General features: G+C 41.3%; 1 protein-coding gene across 14 annotated transcripts in view; it reads left to right on the top strand.

The window, feature by feature from the left end:
* Positions 1-12,355, top strand: part of DOCK10 (dedicator of cytokinesis 10) — a 206,979-nt gene that overhangs the window by 190,637 nt on the left and 3,987 nt on the right. For 13 of the 14 annotated variants that reach the window (XM_070422252.1, XM_070422259.1, XM_070422258.1 and 10 more), the window contains 5 exons: positions 5,651-5,797; positions 6,886-7,096; positions 8,292-8,482; positions 10,870-10,970; positions 11,146-11,284. In XM_070422252.1, the coding sequence (XP_070278353.1) occupies positions 5,651-5,797; positions 6,886-7,096; positions 8,292-8,482; positions 10,870-10,970; positions 11,146-11,284 (789 nt within the window). The remainder of the gene's footprint in view (positions 1-5,650; positions 5,798-6,885; positions 7,097-8,291; positions 8,483-10,869; positions 10,971-11,145; positions 11,285-12,355) is intronic. The other variant, XM_070422263.1, reaches the window with a different exon arrangement.

The raw sequence follows: 12,355 nt of genomic DNA, 5'->3' as shown, positions 1-12,355 counted from the left end.
CCATTGATATTCTGATCATGAAAACCAGATTGCCTACCTGGTAGTTTCTCCAACCAATGCCTAACATACTGGCTACTGAACAGGTAGAAATGAATTAGGCTGCTTTCCAACCAGATTTTAATGCAGATGTTTACTCTTTTCTTCTTTTGGTATTGACTGTTCCAGGCTGTGGTAAGTTCTCTCTTTCTCACTCCATTTGCATGCTCTAAAAATTCTCACACTTCCTTCTATATGGTTTTACTGAACCTTAACTTTTTTGTGCCAATCAACATTTGGTACAAAGGTGAGATAATCCTGCTTCCATTCATTTGGGAGTCATCCTGCTTCCTTGAACTAAACTTTGTTTACTCCAGTTATCTGAATTACAAAAATGTATCCTTTATTTCTCATATGTAATATCTTCTGCACTACGGTAGGTGTAGTCTGAAAACCTGCATACATGCACACACAGTCACATAGATAAATATGGGAACCACATATGGATAGTAGACTCAGTATTGGGTATTGCCTGCTCACTTCAGGCCACTGTGTTCTGGCTGATGAAGAAGAGCATGGGGGTGCTCAGAATTTCAAAACTTGGAGTGGTGGCCATTGATGGGCACCTTCCCAGGTTCCTAAAAGAGCCTGCCATTTTCCAAATGAGTATTGTGGAGTAACAGGGTTCTCTATTGTGCTGGCTCTGAGTATTCTCAAAGGTAATAGTATTAATTCCCAACACAGAAGATGAACAATAGACTAAATCTTTACCCAGGAGGTCAGGTTAAGTCTCCTGAGATGCGGAAAGAAGCAATGTAAGAAATGTGGAGGACAAGCAGAGACAGAAATAACATGCCAGTACCTAGAGCTCTGTGACATAGAATTTTCTTTGCATCCTTTTGAACCATATGAAATTGTCCATATTCAACCATACTTTCCTGGGGAAAAGATGGCAACTTCATGTGGTTCAACATAATTATTATTGATTAAAGTAGAAAGACAATTTCTTGCAATATCCACATGTTGGCCACATTCAACTGTGCTTGCCTGGTACATACTTTTTTGTAATTCTTTAAGTTCCTTCCCACATCCATACCACATCAGTATTTTCCACCTTCACTTATAAATTTGGGGTCATGGGTCCTTAACTCACCTACTAAAAGAATACTTGAAAATCCCTATACTAAATAGACTGAGGGGGCAATGGGGAAGGATTGGGGAGAGCTATTTTCAAATGACTTAACTTTGTTCTTTTTGCAGATTCCTCTATAAAGTGTGCTGATTGTGCAGCTGGCTTTTTCTTTTTAATGTTGCCAGTCTTCTCAATTATCTTTTGTTTAAAATTCCAATTTGAGATTTTATTAAAGGGCAAAATGGTCTGTGAATCTGCAGAACTGAGTACGCGCCTAAGTGGATCCTCTATAAGTTCAAACCCCAGCCACTCCTGACCAAGGGAGACTAATGGAGGTCGTCCTGATAAGCAACAATGTAGAGCCTTGGTCATCATTGTTCAAATGATGTTCAGATGCCTGCCCCAAGAACCCAAATGGAGATGGGAACTAATTCATTGGACAGGAGCGGACAGTGCACTTCACTTCATATTTGATGATAAGGAAATACTAAATAGGCTTGGACAGTGCCCCAAACGTGTGCAGAATGAAGGTTCCGAAGATCTAAGATAAAGTCCTGACTACTTGATTAGCATAATCCCCATGGTCAACAATAATTCCTTTTTTATGATGGTACTTTGTGTCTGTGTAAAATTCACCTTTTAATATCCAGATAGACATGTCTTGTAATCATGTTTCAAAAATTATGCAAATAGCATATGCAGTAGACCCATTGCCTCCACAAAGGCCTTTGGGTAAATCTTTTAGGGTCCCAGCTGGAATGATGCTTGCATTTTACAGTACTGGCTGGATTAGTTAATATGATGTCTGCAATAAGCCAGACATGACAAAACAAGTAGAAACTTTAAAAACATAAGTCTTGCATAACATGAATTTTCTGATACAACATCTGATATCAATGCCTATGGAAATTTTATATAGAACAGCCTATAGAAAGCAGCTCCAGGGTGTCCTTGAAATATTCATTTAAAGAATAATGAGCAGCAGTAGTGATCAAACATCAGCTGTCATCAATGAAATCTTAGGCTCTAATATTTAGCATGAAAGCAAGCAAGCAATTGCCTATTGCATAACTTAAAACAGCAGATGCCCTTAACTCTGGAATGAGTTAAGTGAAAGGCCTGGGGAATTTTATTCCATTCACCAAAGGATGTAGATTCCTTGATTCTCAACCATGCTTATGTGGCTGTAGATGCATCTCAGAATCTTGATAGAAAAGGGATTGGGCGAAGAGGTATGGTGCATGTATAGTTGGGGATGTGATACAACCTTCTGGCTCCCCACCCATATGAAAGTCACTGATATAGACAACATATAGGTGTAACTGAGTTCATATTTATATGGAACCATCTCTCGGCATTCTTGTAGTTTTTTCTTCTCTTAGCATTTAGCCCATTATTAATATTTTCTGACCCATCTTTTACTCACTGATTCCTCTTTCAGTGCATTCCTTTACGACCTTGGAATCAATCGAATGTAACATCGGGAGCATTTATATCTGACATCCCAATAGTGATTCTGAAATACCTGCAAAAATATCAAAGGGGTCAATAATTTTAGGTGTCAGTTTATTAAAGCACATTTTTATCATAATCTATTAGAGTTTCATAATCCATGCAAGTAAACTCTACTGACTCAAAGTCCTTGTTTAAGTAGAATGTGTGCTGTTTCCTGAGAATAAGACAGACTAGGGTTTTTATTGCATTGTAAAATGACATTTTAAAACATGAAACTAGCAAGAGAAATAGAGAGGTCACATTTCCTGTTGCCTTGAAACGCAGTGCACTCATGACCTTGTGGCTAACACAAAAGAAAAACTGTCCCTGGGTCCTCATCACCTTTTGTCCCTGTTTATAAATCATTTATTTCATAGACAGAGCTGAAATTGAAGCCTTCTTTAAGGTAGTGTCCTACCTTTAACGTTCAGTGGGTTTGGCTTTGATGGTTTCCTTGGGTAAAAGGTAAGCACGCATTGCCAACATTTTCAGAACTGCTATTTCTCTGACTGCAAACGCTCTTACAACCCTGGCAAACAGCAGATGAAATACTTTATTCTGTTACTCTAGCTCCATTTTAGTGATTTTATAAAATAGTGTCAAGAGGTTTATATCTCCATGCTAAGAAGGTAGGTAGGTAGATAGATAGATAGATAGATAGATTTTAATCACCATTTCTTTCTGATCAATCCCATAACCAGAATATTGAAATGAGCATCAGTAGACTTTTCTAATAAGGAAAGTATAGTTTCTATGTAAGAGAAGCTGAAGGTATGTATTTTAAGTTCTCAAAACTCAGTCAAGCTATTTCCCTGCATATGAATCAGAACTCAAATTGCTTTGCTGACACAAACTTTTTTTATTGACATCCTCCTCATTCTCCTCATGATAGGTGACATTCACCACGGGCCTGTATGTCCCGGGCACTGTCTTTAGGACCTCTCCATAGATTTCTGGGTCTATTTCCCATCCTCCAGACCAAGGGGTAGGGATGAGAGAAAGTCACAGGTCATGACCAAAAAGACAGAGGTCATAGTAATGACAATAAAATCTTGCTTCCCACACTCCTTCTAATTCTAAATTCAGAAAGTTGTGAGGGGCAAGAATTCACAGTGAAAATGTCTCTTTGTGCTGGTTTTCACAGTGTGGTGAGAAAATATTTTCCTGGGACTTGGAAATGTTTTTTCTCACTGGAATGGAAGTTGTAAATGTTGCTTTAGCTATTGCCCTGGGGGGATTCTGGTTGATGGCCTCAGAAGTCTTACTTCTGTGATGTGTCAGTCTGTCAATGTTAGCCACTACTTCTGACCTTGAATAAAACAAAACTCCACAAAGACAGAAAAACAGCAGCTGGAAGTCATGTGGGAATGGGGCCAGACCTCACCATTCCTACAAAGTCTAGAGGAACAACAGGGAGCTACTTTTCATGCTTTCAACAATCATGCATCACTTTTTTTTTTTTTGGCAGTTGAGGGTCAAGTTACTCATAATCATCTGTGTTTCATCTTGAACATTTCTTAAAGAAATTGTTCAATTAAAAACTGTTCTTTAAAGCAATACAATCTTTTCTATTTTTACCTGGTGCACACATACCTTTTTAGGATGTATGCCCACCAGAACTGTTTTATTCTTCAGTTTATTAATTTAACAAATGTAGAATGACGTCCCTCTAAAGACCAGGCACCGTGCTAAACACTACACATACCATGTTGAACAAGACACTTTCCTGACTTTGAAAAGCCCAAAGTCATTTCGGGAAGTGCACAAGGAAACAGACAATTTCGTGCTTGACAAGATCTGTGCTGGCAAATGTGCCTTGTTCCTTGGCTTCTACAAATATACAGTTGTGTCCCTCTTATCATGCAAAGTACCCTGTTCATGATGGTCAAGTGTACATGGGTAAAAGTGCCTTCAAGTACAAAGGCGCCATACAGATGTGAGTTTAATTATTATTCTCACCTCACTTTGGCTGTGAAAAGTCCAACATGGGAACATTTCATCCATGTCTTTTATATATAAGGAGTCTTTTTAAATAGTCAAACATAACAGTTTTTTAAAAATACAGCTAAGATTCTTTGTGACCTCCATTGTCTTCAGCTGGCTCTCAACAGCCATAGCCTTGAGGTAAATTCTGAGTCAGAAGCAACAGACACACTTGGAATCTTAACTCCAGACTTAACCCAATAGTCAGAGGCCACGTGTCCCACAGGAAAAATGCCCTGTGTCTTTTCAAAGAGAAGGAATTATAACGATTACCTCACTTAGTTATCAAAGATAATGGAATATTCTCTCCCCCTGTTTCCAACCAGACAGATAAATTAATAGAGGCTAAGACCTACTTGCTCCTACGACATAAAAATGATGGCACAATTGGTTGCTTTACTATTTTCTATTCTAAATGGGTCTAGCTTTGAAAAAAAAATATGAAGATCTACTAGGAAAGCAAACTGAATGATGAAATTGCATATAGCCAAGTTGCATCAGGCCCCAGACTTAATGGAAAGTTATTTTTTTAAATAACAGTACTTGGGAACCTGCCACATGCAATTTCTGTGATTACAATACGAGTGCTGCAGCTCTTTAAGATGATTTGGGTGCATATCCACCCACGTAGATACCTTTACGTGCCCCTCAGGGTTTCCTGTGCTAGCTTCGAAGACTTCGAGAAGACTGTTAAAAATGACACTGCTCTTTGAAAAAATGCCAATTATTCCAGACTGTGTGTTCTACCCCAGGCTGCCACATGAGGGCATCCTTCCCCCAAAATATTTGCAGCAGATATTACCATTGATTTCTACAAATAGAGAAAATATTTTAAGATATCCTATGGGGTTCTTTGGCCTGGTGAGGGAGTGTTTCCGTTAATGACTGATTCTAGCATGATATTTTGTTTTCTTCACTTGGCTTTTCTCTGATTTTGACTTTATAGGGTGCTAGTTAGTGGCTTGGATGACAACCAAAAGAATGGATAAACGGTTTTTGTTTTGCTTGTGATGTGCAATTGGAGTTTTCTAATAAAGTTGATGGTTTCTTATGTATCTTCCATAGGGTTTTTTTGAAGAAGAAGAAGGTAAAGAGTATATTTATAAAGAGCCTAAGCTGACAGGTCTATCGGAGATTTCCCAAAGACTGCTCAAGCTGTATGCAGATAAATTCGGAGCAGACAACGTGAAGATAATACAGGATTCCAACAAGGTAGAGGAAAATTAATAATCATTTTGGGTGTTTGCCTGTTTGTTTATTGGTTAGTTGGTTGGTGATTATTTTTGGCAAAAACATTATGTGTTTATTGAAGTAACCTCTAAGTTCCCTGTTTTTCCCATCGGTTATTTGCACTTGTATAACAACCAAAGATTTAAAGTGATTGGGCTCAATGGAGGACTTGGAGGAAAAGCAAAAATGTATTTCTTCAGTCTGGGAGGTCTTCCTGGGTCATACCAATTTTGACATCTATTCTCTATGATAATAGCAGACTTGCCAGTTACATTTTATTAACCTGTGGGTATCTAATTAATCTTCTGGTGGCTCCAGAAAGCCAATGCCTACATCCTCTGGTTATAGTATTCAGAATCCTCTAATATGCTTTCATTCCTGTAGCCAACCTCTATTAAGCACCTACTGCTGCCATCCCCACAACTAGGAGCTGGGGTACAAAGACTCTTTCTCCAAGATCTCCCAGTTCACATGGAGCTGAGAAGAGAATGATGTCTGCAAACAGTTAATTAAATAAAGTCCAATGAAGAGCCATGGCAGACATGGTGCAAGTCACACAGGGAAAGCTCAGGAAAAAGGCTCCCTGACCAGCTAATTCTCTTGTGGGCAGTGCTTCCCAGAAGAGATGATGTGTGAGCTGAAAATTGCAGGGTGAGGAGGTGTTTGCTGGAAGCAAAGGGCATATTGAGCAGCCCAGCATATGCAGTGACAGTGGCATGAAAGGGGCAAATGTGTTTCAAGAATGGCAGGTCTTCAAAACACAGGTTGGTAGGAGAGTGTCTCAGAAGGCAGCACAGGAAAAGCTGGCTTATGTTTCGAAGAGCCTCGGCTACTCGGCCAGCTGGCTCCAATCCTACCTCCACCACAGTCTGGCTGCCTGGCCACAGTCCAGGCAGGTACTCTTCTATGGTGATATGATGCCCATTTTTCTCCAAGGGGACAGAGGCAGCCCCTCCCAACCCCACCCCAACCCCCAGGATGCCAGTTGAGGGAACACAGAGCTTCCTGCCTTTCTTTCCCAAATACCTTAGGCTCACCACTCTTTCTTTCACCATCATGTGTTCATATAGGTAAACCCAAAGGATTTGGACCCCAAATATGCTTATATCCAGGTGACCTATGTGACACCATTCTTTGAAGAAAAGGAAATAGAGGACCGGAAGACGGATTTTGAAATGCATCACAACATCAACCGCTTTGTGTTTGAGACACCCTTCACGCTGTCGGGCAAGAAGCACGGTGGCGTGGAGGAGCAGTGCAAGCGCAGGACCATCCTGACAAGTAGGTGCAGCCCGCCCAGGGGCCGTGCAGGCCCTTCACAGGGATGGAGAAGTTAAAATCAGCACATTTCACTCTGGCAGACAAGTGCCCCGAATCTGCCACCGTGGGCGTTTGCCTGGAAGAGTAGATTTCCCCTTCCTTACAATCTGTCAAGAAGGACACCCCTGAGAAGTCACCCAGAAGAGAAATTGTCAGTAGTTACTTTACTAAGCCCTTCCCTGTAGAGCTTAGTCACAAAGGTCATGGTGTCCGTGTCTTGGGAAGGCCACTCTTCTCTCTCCCTGAATCTACCCTCAGTTAATTCAAGATTAGAAGCTCTCAGAATTGTGTACTTTGGAGCAAGATCCTAAGTCGCTCTGGAAGTGTGGTTCCTCATCTGTAAAATGAGTGCAAAGGATGGTCACCATCTCTTTCAGTACCGTCTAAATCTATTCTGTGAGCTAGTCAACAAACTTTCAGCAAGTGCCTACTACATGTCGGGTACTCTACTGGCAATTCAAAGAAATAAAACACGACTCTTGCCCTCAAGATGCTCCCAGTCTGGTAGACGAAAGAGCCAAGTAAAGCAAGAATTTCAGGCGAGCACAGCGTGAGAAATGAAATGGGGGCACAGGAGAGGGACTCCTAAGGTAGACTGAGGGGAAAGATGAGCGAAGATATTCTGGACGAGTGATACCTAAGCTGTGTGAGAGATGAGCAATCCTGGATTATGCAGCAGGCAGGCAAATAGCAGTGACATCCAAACTAGGGGGAATATTCTCCTTCAGTAAACTTTTCCAGAACTTTTCTAATAAAAAAATCTAAAACAAAGCTACTATAACATAGGCCATTCAGTATTTATTTAAGCATTCTTTATTGTGGCTTAGGGGAGTTTCTAGTTGAACTGCAAGTTGTGGTGGAAGCTATAATCTTTTCAGTGTTGAATGACTCAAAATCGAGGTTTTACTCCAGCCCTAAGAACGAGGACATGCCTAGGGAGGCGTGGAAGACAATGGCAGGCGAAGGTAGCTGGGGCAGAAGCTAAGAGGAGGGAGGGCACATGGCACACAGGATAAACAATAACTCATATACACAAAAACAAGCAGGACGAACGAGCTGTTTGCAAAAAAAAGCAATGGGGTGGTCTGTACCTTCAGGGGACCCCTGACTACACTCACCCTCAGCCTTTCCATTCTCTCGTGTTGCTCCTGCACAGCCAGCCACTTGTTTCCCTATGTGAAGAAGAGAATCCAAGTCATAAGCCAGTCGAGCACAGAACTGAATCCTATTGAAGTGGCAATCGACGAGATGTCCAAGAAAGTCTCTGAGCTCAACCAGCTCTGCACAATGGAAGAGGTGGACATGATCCGACTGCAGCTCAAACTCCAAGGAAGTGTCAGCGTGAAGGTGAGGGTTGCCGGGGCTGAGATGCACAAGTCCCATGGAACCTGGTACAACACACCTTGACATTTATTTTTTTACAAAGGATATAAGAGATGTTTTTCTGTGTGTGATACCATCCAGCACCTTTATCTGAGTCTTTAAAATTTTGTTTCATTGTAAATGCACATAAATGGTGCCAAACACCTAGAGATAAGCCTTTCTTAACTTTAGCTGAAAATAAAGTATCTTCTTCCTCAACCCTCCTTTCCTATCTTCTCTGGATAAGCTATGTTCTATATTCTAAATTCCAACAAATGAATTAAATAACGTGTCTCTCTTATAAATATCTGTCACTAAGAGCCTTATAAAACTATTCAAAAACACATATTTTTAGAATGTATATTAGTTCATAAAATGTGCCTCAATATTTATTTGGCTGCCAAGGTCCTGATAGGAAGCAGGTGGCCTGCTCACAGTGGGCGATTAAATGAAATACAATAGATAGACTATTTGCAAGTCTGAGCAATATTTACGGAAACTAACAAGGGTAGGCACAAGAGCTGGCAAGACTGAGGGGCTGCTACTCTTCCTAGGCCCGAAAAATGAGGAGAAAGAGGAATCATTGGAAGCAGAGAGAGAGCTGAGAGAGCCTGCTGATGACAGACAAACATATAGATAGACTTAGTCCCTGCTGGAGGACTGCCAGGAAGAAGCCTGGCGCTTACTTAATACCCTCCAGGGGTTGAAACCAGGGTGAGGCAAGTGTGGCACTCACCTTGGGCATAAAATTTAGGGGATGCATCAAACACTCAGTAATCATGATAAAATATTATAATGCAATATTTTTTAAAATAAAAAATAATGTCAAAAATTCATCATGAACAAAATGCTAACCTTTTTTTAAATTTTATTGTTTAATGTATTACAGATAGTAGTACATATGTCTCTTTTTTTCCCACTGACCTTCCCCTGGCCTCCCCTACTCCCCGCACTTGCCCTTGTCCCCTTGCCCCCAGTGTCTTTGGTCTGTTGGTTGTGCTTATATGCGTGTATACAAGTCCTTCGGTTGATCTCTTACTGCCCCCCCAACCCTCCCCTACCTTCCCGCTGTAGTTTGACAGTCTGTTTGATGCTTCTTTGCCTCTGTCTATTTTTGTTCAACAGTTTTTAATGTTCTTTATTATCCATAAATGAGTGAGATCACCTTTTAAATAAAGGCAGGCCAGTAACAGTATCACACAGAGCTATATTGGAGCCTGGTGCAAAAGGAAAAATCAGTAATGTTGATCCTGATATGGACCTGGCTGTCTTCTTCCCTGCCAACACCTTGTCTGTGTACCCCATGGCTGACTCAAAAATAATTAATAATAATAATAAATTTTTAAAAGCCAGGATCCAAGAGAACCATAGTTATACTCCAAATGGGACAACTTCCCTCAGCACATAGCTGAACAGAGGAAATTAGAGGTGGAAGCTGGAGAAGCAACAGAAAGCACCCAGCACTGTGTGCTCATTCCATCACACTGGCCATGCCTGGTGGCCATAGACATCTGCAGATGGCTCAAGTACAGCATTAGCTTCCTTCTCTTTCCCCTACTCCTTACAAGCTACACAGTCACTTTAAAACATTATAAGCACTAAGAAATATGGACTCCCTCACTAGTGTGAGCCTACTCTTGTGTGTGAGCATAGCATGATCAGGACCTGAGCATACATTCTGCAAATCTGATAATGCCACGTTGGGCCGGAATCTAAGCCAGACTGTCAAGTGGAATACTGTAGATAGTAGTTCCCAGGGAGGTGTGTACACCATCACTTCTGTGGAATGCCTTGTATTAATAGTTGCGTGTTTATTTTAATGCTAATAAAAAAAACTAGCACATCAGACATTGGATTTCACAGATGTTTAACTTTAATTTGTTTAAGTAAGTAAAAGGAAATCTAGTTTTCAAACAAATAATAGCTCGAGAGGGTAAAGGAAGGATAAATGGTGATGGAAGACTTGACTTGGGGTGGTAAACATACATACAATATACAGATGATGTAATAGAGAATTGTAACTCTAAACCCTAATAATTTTATTAACCAGTGTCACCCCAATAAATTCAATAAAAAGTAATAACAGTTAAAGCCATATTTGATATGGCAAACACATGAGATGGTGGGCAAGTAACTGAAGTTTGGGAAGGATGGCAGTGGCGTGTGGAGCTCAGATGTGTCCTATAGTAGCTGATTGACCAGTTGTGGGGGGCCGCCAATGAAACAGATAACAAATTAGCGAACTTCACGGTGATGTGAGAACTGGGGTCCCACAGGCTTGGTGCACAAGTGGCTACTCCTCCCAGCTGTGGAGCGGGCTCCTCTATGGAGGAAGTGGGCTCATCCTCAGCAAATTCTCTTCTCCCCAATAGGTTAATGCAGGGCCCATGGCCTATGCACGAGCTTTTCTTGAAGAAACCAAAGCAAAGAAATACCCTGACAACCAAGTAAAGCTTTTGAAGGAAATCTTCAGGTAAGCTCTTCTTTGTGGAATGTTCTTCCTTGGGATCCTTCAGACGAGGAGTCTTGAATTCCCCAGGAAGCCACCTGACCAACCTCCTTCTGGGTGGCAGAGTCTATCAGCAGCCTGGCTTTGAGTGGCCAGTCTCTGTGGCTGGTTGTTAATTTGCTTCTTGCTGTCGTTAAAGGCAATTTGCAGATGCGTGTGGGCAGGCCTTGGACGTGAATGAGCGCCTCATCAAGGAAGACCAGCTGGAGTACCAGGAAGAACTGCGGTCCCATTATAAGGACATGCTCAGCGAACTCTCCGTAATCATGAATGAGCAGGTGAGGCTTTCCTTAGGGTGGCCCATGCTGTTCATTCATCCAAAGTGTCCATTTTGACCCCAATGCCAGAAAGGGTCTCTTTTCTTGCTGCTGATGTCACTGTACCTTACGTGAGCACCATGCTGCTGACTTGTCCTCTCCCTCACGCACAAAGTCCCTTGCCTCAAAGCAGAGATCAGGTGAGAGGAAAAAGTCTAGAGAGAAAAAAGATGAGAACCCAGAAGATGCTTTTCATAGTCTTCAGAGATGTTTAATCAAGTCATATGAGCTGTTGGTTTTCTAGGGCAGATGGGCCCTATTAGACATCAAGAAACATTGGGTAACATTCCTGGTAGGGTTTGCTACGACTCCCTTTACCTCTGATTTTAAGACTTCTCACCTCCCCAGGCTGTGATGTGGAGTTCCACAGTTCTGCCACTAGGAGTCTCTGCACCATACTCAGGAAGAACACCAGGACTAAGAAAGACATGGCTTTTTAAAGTTAAGATTGCCCCTACAGAGGCAGGGCCTCCTATAGATGTGCAGAATTGGGATAAAACTCAATCCCCCACCCTACAAGCAAGTCATCCATGACTTCTGGCAGCTGTCCAGCATATAAAGCTATGCACAAAATGTGGACATTCGATATCACAGTAATTTTTGAGGTGCTGAGAGTCGGCCTTACACTCTACCTGACATCTCATCACTGTGGTCCCCTCCAGGAGTTAGATGTGTTCTTTACAGAATAATTAAGGGGGATAATTTGAACTAATCTCCAAATATTGCCTCATGCATAGTAGCCACTCATTAAATATTAGTTCCCTTTCTTTCCTTAAATGGTCTAACACCATCAACACTATTCAGGAAACACAAAATGAATCCTATACTTCTTTTATTCTAATTGCTTTTCTCATATATGCTTCTTTTTTCTTATTTTTTCTTAATTTCCATTTCCTTCTGCCCACATTTTAAACCCTCTATCAAAGCTGGAGAACAACGTGGTTAATTGACTTATGTTAGAGAGAATTAATCTCTGTGGACAGGATTCTTAGAGGAGGGAATATTGGTTTGGGATTCTTTAGAAGCTGGTGG

This window comes from Myotis yumanensis, unplaced genomic scaffold (genome assembly GCF_028538775.1).
Source record: "Myotis yumanensis isolate MYYU_CA2020_CCGP unplaced genomic scaffold, mMyoYum1.0.hap1 SCAF_8, whole genome shotgun sequence".
NCBI lineage: Eukaryota > Metazoa > Chordata > Mammalia > Chiroptera > Vespertilionidae > Myotis > Myotis yumanensis.
The sequence above is the reverse complement of the archived record's forward strand: the minus strand, read 5'-3'. Positions and strand labels throughout refer to the sequence as shown.